Below are 12,372 nucleotides of genomic sequence, written 5' to 3'. Positions count from 1 at the left end.
ACCAGGAACAAGTCCTCTGCACAGTGCATCCACTCACAGATGAGCCCCCATTTCACTGAAAGAAACTCCCCTTTTTATAAGGCTTAGAACTCATATTCAGAGCTAAGGAAAATTACAGACTGCTTCTCTGTTTAGGTAAACAAGCCATACTGTGGGAACATGGTCACATGCTTTCCAAGTCCAGGTGGCCAGGCACCTAAAGCAAGTGCCATCCTCCCCTTTGCATACCAAATTAATTAGAGCTGTGTCTTTTCTTCCAACTTGTTTTTGTATTTACAAGGAAAGTTACTTTTGGTCAAAGACAGAAGATTTCAGAGTGTATTATTGGACAAAGCAGGATTGAAAAGCAATCCTTTACATCTTCCATTACAGTATGGAATGGCCATAGTTTATTTTTTCAGCAACTTTTATTGAATATTCAACTTACCTAAAGGATGAGTATTATTAAGAAAGCCTAATTTATTGTTTATGGGTTAATATTGAAAGTGATTTAACTAGCCAGAAATGGCACCTAGCTGGTTGAAATCACTTGTTCAGTTCTAACTGGTTATTTTCAATGGCACTTAAAACGATTAGTGCCGCTGGAAATGCCCAGTTAATACTTACCACAAAACCGGCTCTTTTGGGGGCATTCCAGGGACGGAGTCAGCACTTGGCCAGTTAAGTGCTAATATTCAGCACTTAGTGACCCTTTTACTAAGGTGCGCTGAAAAGTGGCCTGCACTGATGTAGGTGTGTGTTTCAGATGCACGCAGGTCCATTTTTCAGCGCGCCTGGAAAAATTGCCTTTTTTTTGTGGCCAAAAATGGACATGCAGCAAAATTAAAATGAGTGCGTGTCCATTTTCAGCCTGAAACCTTATTGCCACCCATTGACTTGGCGGTAAGGTCTCATACGCTAACCGGGCGGTAAGCTTCAGAGCGCGTACACTGCCGATTACCACCCGGTTAGCGCCACACGGTAAAAAATAGAAAATATTTTCTGCCACAAATTTTGGACACATGGCAAAAATGGAATTACCACCCGGGGCATGTAGTAGTCGGGCAATAGTTTCAATTTGATGCCTGTTGGATGCACGTAGGTACCTACGAGCCTTAGTAAAAGGGCCCCTTTAGGTGGTAACCCATAGCCGGTCAAGTGCTGAATATTGCACTTAACAGGCTATGTACAGCCAGCTTTGTAAACTTGGAAATTCAACACCCGATCCTGGACATGACCCAAACTGAATTTACGGGCAAAATGCTGAACTGTGCTGGCTGAATATCGACTCCTATATTTTGAAACTCATATTTACTCCTAAAAAATGTTTTATTTAGTAGTACTTATTTAATAATGGCAAGTGTGCCCAAATTCTGGCACTCTTTCCATCACTGCACTCCTTTGAACTCTCTAAAGGAGTGAAAGGGATAGTAGATGATATGAATGGACAGACTGGACATGCCACATGGTCTTTACCTGCCTTCATTTTTCTCTGTTTCTATATAATTGACATTAAGTGAAAACAGTCCCACTGGTCCATGTAATGCAAATTATTATGAATTAATCCAAGTTAAATTTGGTAGCAGTGTATCAGCAGACAGGGGTGGCCTGACCGTTAGGCCACCTGAGGTGAGGGTCTCAGGAGGCACTCTTCAGGAGTGGCATCTCCCTTTTGCGGCATTACCCGGCAGCAGCAGTGATTTCCATACGCTGCCCTGCCACCAGCACCCGCCTCTTCCCTTTACTGTTGCCGCCTCTCTGATGTAACTTCCTGTTTCATCAGAAGCTCAGGCAGCTGCAGTAAAGGGAAGAGGTGGGTGCCGGCAGCAGGGCAATGCCGCAAACAGGCTGGAGGTAGGAAGGGGGGGCAGCATGACGGCCCGGGGGGGGGGGGGGTGACAATATCTCGGCCGGGGCGGACAGCATCCTAGCTCCGCCTCAGACAGCATCTTGCCTTGGGCCGGCCCTATCAGCAGAGGTGCCATTAAGATCACCACCACCACTGTGGATCCATTAAAAGTTCCAGATCATATACTGGACACTCATGCTTGCATCGATGATATTTCTCTTCCTTAAGGTTCAAGCACGAGTGTCAGTAAAGCTGGGTATGGAATGGGTCATGGAGGGACAGGTGCAAAATATTTGGTTTAGCATATAGCATCTGTGTGGAGGAGTGGCCTAGTGGTTAGGGTGGTAGACTTTGGTCCTGAGGAACTGAGTTCGGTTCCCACCTTAGGCACAGGCAGCTCCTTGTGACTCTGGGCAAGTCACTTAACCCTCCATTGCCCCAGGTACAAATAAGTACCTGTATACAATATGTAAGCTGCATTGAGCCTGCCATGAGTGGGAAAGTGCGGGGTACAAATGTAACAAAAAAAGTGTAATTGCAATCTACAGGGTGCATTTTAATAGAAGCTAATTTTACCTTTTATGGAGGGAAGATAAAAATATTATAGAAGTAGGAGAGGGCTGTAACTGTTAAAAAAAAAAAAAGTTTGAGAAACCATACAGGAAATAACTGGAGCTGTTCTGAAAATCATAATTGGCACATCTGCAGAGTAATTTCCAAAATGTCAGCCATAATGTATTTGAGAGGCTCCAGTACCAACAGCTTAGGATGTGGTTTTGTCCCTTACATCTGAAGAACTTAGCATATAGTTTGAATCAGTTTTCCATGAAGTTGCTTGGGTCTTCCAAATGCAGTTATTAGGGTGTGTTCCCTTTAAATACAGTATTGATATTATCCAGACATTTCAGATTACCTTGTGGATGTATGCCCTCATTGAGCATGGGGATATGGGGCTAGCTGAATCCTCTTACTCTCATCATCCCAAGGTTCTTCTGAGGGGAAGGGAGTCCTGAAGGAAGGGGATGAATTTGAGATCTTTTTACCTCATTACAACTTTTTCTTGAATAAATACTCTTTACACAGGAACAGTATTCCAATACAACTTTAACTTTACTGAGAAAACTTCTTTAAATTAAAATGTGATATCTGGTACATATTGTTTGATGTGGCATCTATGGTACACACTGAAATAGTCAAAAAAATAAATCTGCTGCTCCCTTGAATACTCCCTCGGGTTCTTCTGGGATTCACTGCTTGCTGTCCGCTGTTATCACTGCTCTTCTTCTTATCAGTGTGTCTAGTAGGAAATGCTCCTCTGGGTGAGCACCAGAGTAGCCAACAAAGGTAGCTCTTTCCTTCCTCCTGCTGAATAGGATTGACTGGGCACTCGCTCGAGCAAAACAGTTCTACAAAGCCAGCTTTGAGTTCCTCCAACAGACTCAAACTGCAGTCACAAAAAATTAACCATCCGTCCAAAAGTATCTAATAGTCTCCCTCTCACAAGGAAGAAGAAGAACTAAGGCCTTCTTCCAGTTCTTGGGCAACCACTTTCCAGTTTCACTAGGAAGGAAAGGTGGAATGATCTTCTTCCAAAAAGAAATGACAAAAAGCAGTGGCGTTCCTAGGGTGGCTGACACCCGGGGCGGATTGCCGATGCGCCCCCCCCCCCCCCCCCGGGTGCAGCGCCCCCCACCCCCGGCGAAAGGACACCTCCCCCGGGTGCATTTTTACCTGCTGGGGGGGGGGGGGTGCCGTGCGCCTGTCGGCTTCGCTCGTTCCCTGCTCCCTCTGCCCCGGAACAGGAAGTAACCTGTTCCGGGGCAGAGGGAGCAGAGAATGAGCGGAGCCGACAGGCACGCGGCACTCCCCCAACGGCGTGCGCCCGGGGCAGACCGCCCCCACCGCCCCCCCTTGGTATGCCAGTGACAAAAAGTGAGAACCAGCTCACCAGCTCCTTGAAATGGACAAGCAGCTATTTTCTCTGTGAACACCAGAGATCTAACACCCAGGGAGTCGATATTCAAAGTGATTTAACCAGCCAGAAATGGCTCCTGGTCAGTTAAATCACTTGTTCGGGGCTATCCGCTGATATTCAGCTGCACGTAACCAGTTAGTGCCGCTAAATATCATCACAGACTGCTAAACTCAGAGGCCCTTTTACTGAAGGGTTGATGCTGCAACCTGGAACTACCACTGGCCCAACGCAGCTGCTGGTGGTAGATCCACCTCAAGTATGCACCATTTCTGGTGCTATGGAAAACAATTCTGTAATTTCTAGCAAGGCGCTAACCCAGCAGTAATTGCTGCCCGGCAACCGCTGGGTTACCGCAGAAGCCCTCACTACCATCTCAATGGGTGGCGGTAAATGCTCCCCCTACAAGGCCACGTGGTAAGAATAATCTTACCACATAGCCATGTCTTTTTTAGGGGCTTTATACCCACTGCGGTAAAAACGGCCCCCGCTGCTACTGCAGGGCCCTTTTTACCGCAGCTTGGTAAAAGGACCCAAAGCCAGCTATTTTGTGGGCGGTCTAGGGTAGAGAATGACATGGGGATAAAATTTGTTCCCATCCCCGTGGATTCTGTCTCTATCCCCATCCCGTCCCCGCAGGCCCCGTCCCCACAGGTTCTTTCCCCATCCCTGTGGGCTCTGTTCTTACCTGCAGAAGCCTCAAGGACTTATGATTTTATATTTAAATCTTTTTAATAAAGTATAAAAAGGAACAATATGCTGTGCAACTGTTGTGTATAAATTACAAATAATAACAATGAGCAACTATAATAAACCCTCCCACCACCACCACCACCCTCTACCCTTCCAACACCAACAATAGCTGACTTTTACTACCCCAAGAGTCCTAATCCACCCTGTTAAAATGTCCAGGAGTACAAAATAAAACCCATTCTGTATGCCCTAGAGGGGAGAAATATGCCCTATAAAGCACTGTTATGATTTTTTAATCTGTGGATGAATAAGAAGTCATCAACAATCTCAGGATTCAGTCTAGCTCTCCTGTCTTCCACAGTCCCTCCTGCAATAGAAAATGTCTTCTTAGACGATGTGCTGGTAGCAGGATGTACAGGATCCCCCATGCAAATTTTGCTAGCTGTGGCCAGCATGTTTGCTTGTTTTTCCAAAAAATAAAAATATTGTCATCTGCATCAATCAAACATAAATAACAGTCCAGTTCATTAACAGGCTTCAAAGTAGAAAGTGACATGGGGACAAAGTTTGTCCCCATCCCCGTGGACTCTGTTCCTGTCCCCACCCCATCCCTGTGCCCCACCCCATCCCTGTGGGCTCTGTCCCCATTCCTATCCCTATGGTTACCGCAGGTCTCCATCCTCATGTCATTCTCTAGGGACAGAGTCAGCACTTATGCAAGTAAGTACCAATATCCTGTACTTAACCACTTTAGTGGTTAAATCGGACTGCAAAAAAACTCAGTCCTATCATTGTGCAGTGTCTCTTAGGCAGTTAAGTGCTGAATATCACACTTAACTACATAGCAGAGAGTCAATTCCGGCACCCAGACATGGCCTGCGCCAGCGGCGGTAATGCTCACCGCTGTTGGCTGAATATCTGCCTCTAGGTGTTCTACTTGTAGATCTAGTGTAGGATAAATGGAGATAAAAAGCTCCTGCTCTTGAGCTCTCACAGTTCTTTTCTTAAATACTCATCTACTACTGCTAGAAGATCTAGGAGGGATCTCTCCTAACATGAATGCTGGAATGCCCTATTGCAGCAACCTCCAGTAGGGGGAGCTGTTGAAAGATGGTACATTACTACTACTACTACTATTACTATTTAGCATTTCTATAGCGCTACAAAGCATACGCAGCGCTGCACAAACATAGAAGAAAGACAGTCCCTGCTCAAAGAGTTTACAATCTAATAGACAAAAAATAAAGTAAGCAAATCAAATCAATTAATGTGAACGGGAAGGAAGAGAGGAGGGTAGGTGGAGGCGAGTGGTTACAAGTGGTTACGAGTCAAAAGCAATGTTAAAGAGGTGGGCTTTCAGTCTAGATTTAAAGGTAGCCAAGGATGGGGCAAGACGTAGGGGCTCAGGAAGTTTATTCCAGGCGTAGGGTGCAGCGAGACAGAAGGCGCGAAGTCTGGAGTTGGCAGTAGTGGAGAAGGGAACAGATAAGAAGGATTTATCCATGGAGCGGAGTGCACGGGAAGGGGTGTAGGGAAGGACGAGTGTGGAGAGATACTGGGGAGCAGCAGAGTGAGTACATTTATAGTAGAAGAAGTTTGAACAGGATGCGAAAACGGATAGGGAGCCAGTGCAGGGTCTTGAGGAGAGGGGTAGTATGAGTAAAGCGACCCTGGCGGAAGATGAGACGGGCAGCAGAGTTTTGAACCGACTGGAGAGGGGAGAGGTGACTAAGTGGGAGGCCATCCTTCTGATCTGCTCTGCCAAGCCAAATATTGTCCCTTCTACTACTTCATAAAAATTTCTTGGGGCCTTACATGTGATTGGCAGGTGGGTGCAAATGTGCATGTATATGTAATCATTCCATCTAGACAACTCAGGTCCTCACAACAAAATTGCCTTATAGTTCCTTCTCTTAGACATATTCAGCTTAATTCTATTAGGAGCATTATTTGCAGCATTACAGCTTCTACTCTGTGGAACGCTGTTCCCCTTCACTTTCGTCTGGAGTGTTTATTTCAGAAGTTCAAGACTGGATAGAAGACATTTTTGTTTCATGATGCATTTGGCCCTTAATCCCTTAAGCATTTTTTGTAACCTCCTTCCTGCCTGGTGGCCTGCAAGTGAGAGGACTGGGGTGGGGATGCTGCTAGACTTACTACATGGGTATTGGTCTTTCACTTTTTTTCTGCTCTTTAAAACAAGAAAATTATAATTTCCTTTTCTTTTCCTTGTTTTTATATTATTTTAAAACTAGGTAAACCATTCAGAAAGTTTTCTATTGGACAGTATATCAAGTTGTAATGAATTTGAAACTTGAATTTTGTGTGGTGTAGACTTGGCCAATCGCAGGTGAAGAGGGAGAGACTGACCTAGTCAGAGACTCAGTAGTGGCTGTCTGATGGTTTTTGCAGTAAAGTAGCAGTTTTAATTTCTCTGGATTATCTGTGATTGTTTTCCAGTGTGTTCTTGCAAGAATGGGAAGTGCAACGATGGACTTCTTGGTGATGGAAAGTGTATTTGCTACAAAGGCTGGAAGGGATATAATTGTGACAGAAGTAAGTGCATTAAGGAGCATGGAAAAGCAATGTAATTCAAGGTGGAGGTCTGTCCTATAGAAAACACTAAATTTACCTGTTTGGTGAAATTTATGGTGCTGGTTTATATACTGATGACATTTACAGTGTAACCCTAGAAAAATTACTTCATCATCTTCTGCCCCATGCCTGTGGTGCCATGCCCTCTCTTCCAAGGAAAATGTATAAAAATTTACAATGTATTAAAAAGGAAAGCTTAATATTTTTAAAACGTTATTGATTTTCTGTCAGACGTTTGAACTAGTTTCAGGTATCCTACTGCATTATATGGAGATGGGAAGAGGAACCATCTCACCCATGGAAAACAAAGCATGTTTTTCAAATTTTTTATAGCAATCTACATTTTATCTATTATAAAATTACCCTGATAGAGGATAATTTTATAAAGAGCTGCTTAATTTCTGTGGTTGCACATAAGTTGCATCAAGGAAAAATATGCAGCTATTCCATGAGAAATACACAAATTAATTTAAAAATTGTAATTTAAAACTTTATGGGGAGAAGTTAGCAAGCTGCGTTAGGGCCTTCAGTTGTGGGTTTTTCACTGCAACCACAGTGTTTCTTTTGAGAGAATGTTCTCAGAATCTAGCTTTCTATGTTTTTACAATCACACCAGCCTGGTTTGTTTTGAAGTTTTATATCAGTTGGTGACCTATTGCCCCTGATGCAGCCATTGTTATACTGGCGAAACATGGCCATGTTGGGCATTTTATGTTGAATACCTGGGAGCTTTTAATCTACAAATAAAGACATTGTTTTTTTTTACAAGGTCTGCTTCATTTTTTTATTGTCCATATTGGATTTGGTGGACCAAGTACCTTGTTGCTTTCTGAATGTTGCATACTATGCCAGAGCAAATATTGCTGTTTGAATATTTTTACTCTGTAATTGTTCCCTACCTCTGGGTTATACTTACTATACACTGTCTTGGATGGGTTTTTTCACAAAGGTGGTAAATGAATCCTAATAAATAAATATATAGTAAATAATAAATACACTTTTCCATTTAGCCAGAATAAATAGTTCAGCAGCAACCAACATGAATCAGTAGAAGCCGATGTTATCTTATTGCTTTCTTAGAGTTTAGAAGAGGATCTTAGCCTATGAAGAATCAAGGCTGATTTTAAATCTTTTAATTTCTTTTGCAGATATTACAAATGATTTGTGCAATGACACCTGCAGTGACTATGCCAAGTGAGTAAAGTTATAGGGACAGTTCACACTTTGGTGATAGAATCTATGGGCCAATATTCAGTAGGATGTACCTGGGCAGAAGCGACTCCAACTAGATAATACCACTGAAAATCCAGTCACACCACTTTGGTGTTATCCAGGCAGAGCTAGGGCGGTCAGGACAGAGTGTGGATGGAGCCAGAGAATATATTCGGCCCACTAACTGGGTAACTGTACGGATGAAGTTGGGGTCCAATCTGAATATCACTGGTACCCAGATAAGTGCCAGAGGCTGCAGGATACCCAAATATTCAGCTCCAATATTGGGTATAGGATGGCACTGAGTATAAAAATGTGGCCCAATGTTCCTGGTTTTTTCAAGATAATTATGTTTTTCTCAGTTTTGATTTAAGAGATTTATACTTTCTGTATGTTTTGGTTTTTACTTGTAATTGCTTTGAAATTATCACTTTTAGAGGAAATGAAGTGGAGATGGCAGCCTAGTTGTCAAGCTCCTCCAGTCTCCACTTCTATTTGCTATTATTAGCGGACTGATTGCCCGATATAACACATTTACCCAATAGGAGAGTGTGGCAGATAGACTTGGCTGCATGGCAGGGCGAAAAGGAAAGCCTGATCTGAAGGTGTTTGTATATCAGCCAGCGTCCACGCCAGAGCAGCAGACCAAATCTGATGGCCCTTCTGCTGCCTCTGATCGCCTGGGTTGAGGCATTTTCATATACTCTTTTTTGATAATTACTATATACTGTTCTGAGTGACGTATACGCTGAACAGCCTGCATAACATTTGGTTATAATGTTGTTATACTAGATCCAGCTTTTTCTATTAGTTTAATATAAGCTGCGGATCACTTGATTCCAGTAGAGGTTAGGGGATAGTCCCTGAATTTTGCTGAAGGGAGTTTGAGGGATGCCCATTGGGTGGGCTTTGCTTCCTATTTGAACCCATAAGTAGATGGGCTATTTTTTGGCAGGGGGAGGGGAGAGGTGGGGGTGGGGGATCTTAGGCGAGAAGGGTGTTTTATGCTTTTTTTATGGGGAGAAAGAGGAAAGGGCTGTGATCACTCGATTCCAGGAGAGATTAGGGGTAGTCCCTAGACTTTTCTGGAGGGAGATCGGGGGGTGCCCATTGGGTGGGCTTTGCTTCCTAATTGAGCCCATAAGTAGATGGACTATTTTTTGGCAGGAGGAGGGGTAGGGGTGGGGGTGGGGATCTTAGGCGGGAAGGGTGTTCTATGTTCCTTTATGGGGGGGGGAAGAGGAAAGGGATCTGTAATCTATTACATAGGATAGAGGGATTAGGTTATACTTTGGGCCCTGGTATTATTATCTTTCAATTTGTTTTGTGAATGGGCTCGGGGAAACTTACATTATTTACTTTGAATGTGAGGGGCCTCAATATTCCGCATAAACATTAATTGCTATTTAAAGAGACTGACAGATTGCAGGGAGGGGTGGGTTTTATTCAAGAGACACATCATAAGCCCTCCCATGAACATTTATTTAGACATAAGAATTATCCCCTTGTTTACTTGGCTTCTAATAGACAGGGGACCAAGACCAATGGGGTGGGTATAATTTTTGTGCACTCCATTAATCCTCAAGTTCATGATATTATTCGGGACAAACTGGGGCATTTCTTACTCATAAAAACCACTAAACCATATTGTGTTCACTTTGGTTAATATTTATGCACCCAAAACTGACTAAACAGCTTTCTTTGAGGAACTAGATTGTTTATTATGGAATAATGCTGAGGGCCACCTCATTGTAGGGGGGATTTTAATTTGACTTTGGACGCTCAGTTAGATAACTCTTCTAGTTTGGTTCATTATAGACAGGTGGACAGAAAATGCCTCAGAGCTTTTTTTGAAGTGTGGGACTTCCTTGACCCATGGAGACATTGGCACCCTGCTGTTCAGGATTATACCTGTTAATCGGTGGTTCATGACTTGTACTCCCAAATAAAATTTTTTGGGGGGTGAGCCATGAGCTAGTTACATGGGTGGACACAATGGCTATTGAGCCAGGGAGTGGTCTGACCATGCCCTGGTCCGTTTGTTACTGTGTACTGGCTCCCTCCTTATGGACAACGCTTTTGGCGGTTCCCTGATGGGTTGCTTTTACACCTGAGAAATATGACTCTATTGGAGGGGGAGCTGAGGGAATATCTCCATCTTAATGCTGGGCCAGAGATTTCCCCTTTTATTCTTTGGGATGGCCTCAAGGCGGTCATACGAGGCAAGGTTATCTCACTTAGTTCTCCAGACATAAAGAGCAGGGTGTTAAGCAGTAGTGGTTGAGACAGCAATTATGTGCCCTGGAAACCCGACATAAACAGGGAAAGGGACTGCGGTCCTTAGTGCCCCAGATGGACACCCTGCGCAATTCCATCCGAGACCTAGATCTAGAAGAATTGCATGAGAAGCTCCAGTCAGTGCAACAGGAATATTTTGAATCTGGAAATAGAGCAGGGAGGCTTCCAACTTATAAGCTATGAAAGAAAGCGTTACGTAATAGACTTACATTGATCAGGGACTCGGTGGGACAGGATTGTAGGGATTCCTCAGCAATAGCACAAGCATTTACTACTTCTTATCAAACACTATATACACCTGACCATATCGTCAGTGAAGATCAGATTAAGCACTATTTAGATAATATTGACCTACCTTTACTGACCCCTGGAGAGGCTAACCAATTGTCTGCCCTGATTAGGGAAGAAGAGACTATGCAGGCTATTAAATATCTTTTATTAGGTAAGACACTGGGCCTCAATGGCAACACCAATCATTTTTACAAATGTTTTAAAAATTTGTTGGTAAAGCTACTGACAGCAGCATTGAATAGTTTAAAAGAGCGGGAGGAGCTGCCTTTCTCATGGCGTATGGCAGGGGTTACCCTGATTTTGAAACCAGATAAAGACTCAAGTCAATGTGGCTCATATAGGCCTAAATCCCTCTTGGATACAGATTTACCAAGATTCTAACCTAAATTGCAACTTTATGTAGGCAAGCTGGTATGTGATGACCAAGCTGGGTTTATAGAGGGTCAGCAGACTCTTGATAACATTCGTAGAGTCCTTAACCTGTTGTGGTCTGCCAAGCAGGAAGGAGAATTGGCTCTACTCTTGGGGATTGATGTGGAAAAAGCTTTTGACGGTGTCCTGGCCCTCTTTGCTAGGCACCCTGTCAAAGATGGGAGTACAAGGCCATTTTACGGGCTGGAAAAGATCTATTTATAATAAACTGTTAGCCTTCTCCAGATTAACAGTGGATACACAAATAATTTTGAACTCCCATCGGGGAACTCAACAGGGCTGTGCTCTCTCGCCGTTCCTGTTTACCTTAGCTATGGAACCTCTGGCTAAGCAGATATGTCAAACTAGGTCTATACATGGTATTACAAGTGGGTCCATACATACCAAATTGCTGCTGTTTGCTGCTGATGTGCTATTGACATTAACTCAGCCACATGAATCACTCTTGGGAGTGCTCTTGGTACTGCAGACTTATGGGGCGGGTTCAGGTTTTTAAGATTAATGCGACTAAATCAGAAATTTTGATCATCTCAGTGGATGCTCAAGAATGTACTTGGCTGAGAGATCATTTTCTATACCATTGGTCCTCAAATGCTTGAAAGTACTTAGGGATTAATATCATGTCACGTAGAAGCTTGCTTTATGAGGCAAATTATCCCCTGCTTCTCAAGGACATCTGGGCTGATATAAAGCGTTGAGAGAACTCACATGTCTCGTGGTTGGGACGGATCCAGGATGTGAAAATGATGATCCTCCCAAGCTTGTTATATCTGTTTACGGCCCTTCCTATTGTGTTACCAGAAACATTTTTTCACACTAAAAAAGTTTTTCAATGTATTTGGAGGCATAAACCCCCACATGTATAGCGTTCAGTACTTTATCTCCCTAAATAGAAAGGAGGAATGACAGTCCCGCACTTCAGGCAATGCTATCAGGCGGCCCAATTAAAATCCTTTTTAGCATAGCACAAGGACGGCCATAAAAGCTGGGTACAGATTGAGAGATCCCTTTACTCTCCCACTTTATGTGCCCAGCTTCCTTGGGTATCACT

At 43.6% G+C, this 12,372-nt stretch overlaps 1 protein-coding gene across 2 annotated transcripts in view; it reads left to right on the top strand.

Moving 5' to 3' along the window:
- Positions 1-12,372, top strand: part of STAB1 (stabilin 1) — a 299,279-nt gene that overhangs the window by 155,462 nt on the left and 131,445 nt on the right. For both annotated transcript variants that reach the window (XM_030205497.1, XM_030205496.1), the window contains exons 39-40: positions 6,954-7,049; positions 8,237-8,282. In XM_030205497.1, the coding sequence (XP_030061357.1) occupies positions 6,954-7,049; positions 8,237-8,282 (142 nt within the window). The remainder of the gene's footprint in view (positions 1-6,953; positions 7,050-8,236; positions 8,283-12,372) is intronic.

Source organism: Microcaecilia unicolor, chromosome 6, assembly GCF_901765095.1.
Source record: "Microcaecilia unicolor chromosome 6, aMicUni1.1, whole genome shotgun sequence".
NCBI lineage: Eukaryota > Metazoa > Chordata > Amphibia > Gymnophiona > Siphonopidae > Microcaecilia > Microcaecilia unicolor.
The sequence above is the reverse complement of the archived record's forward strand: the minus strand, read 5'-3'. Positions and strand labels throughout refer to the sequence as shown.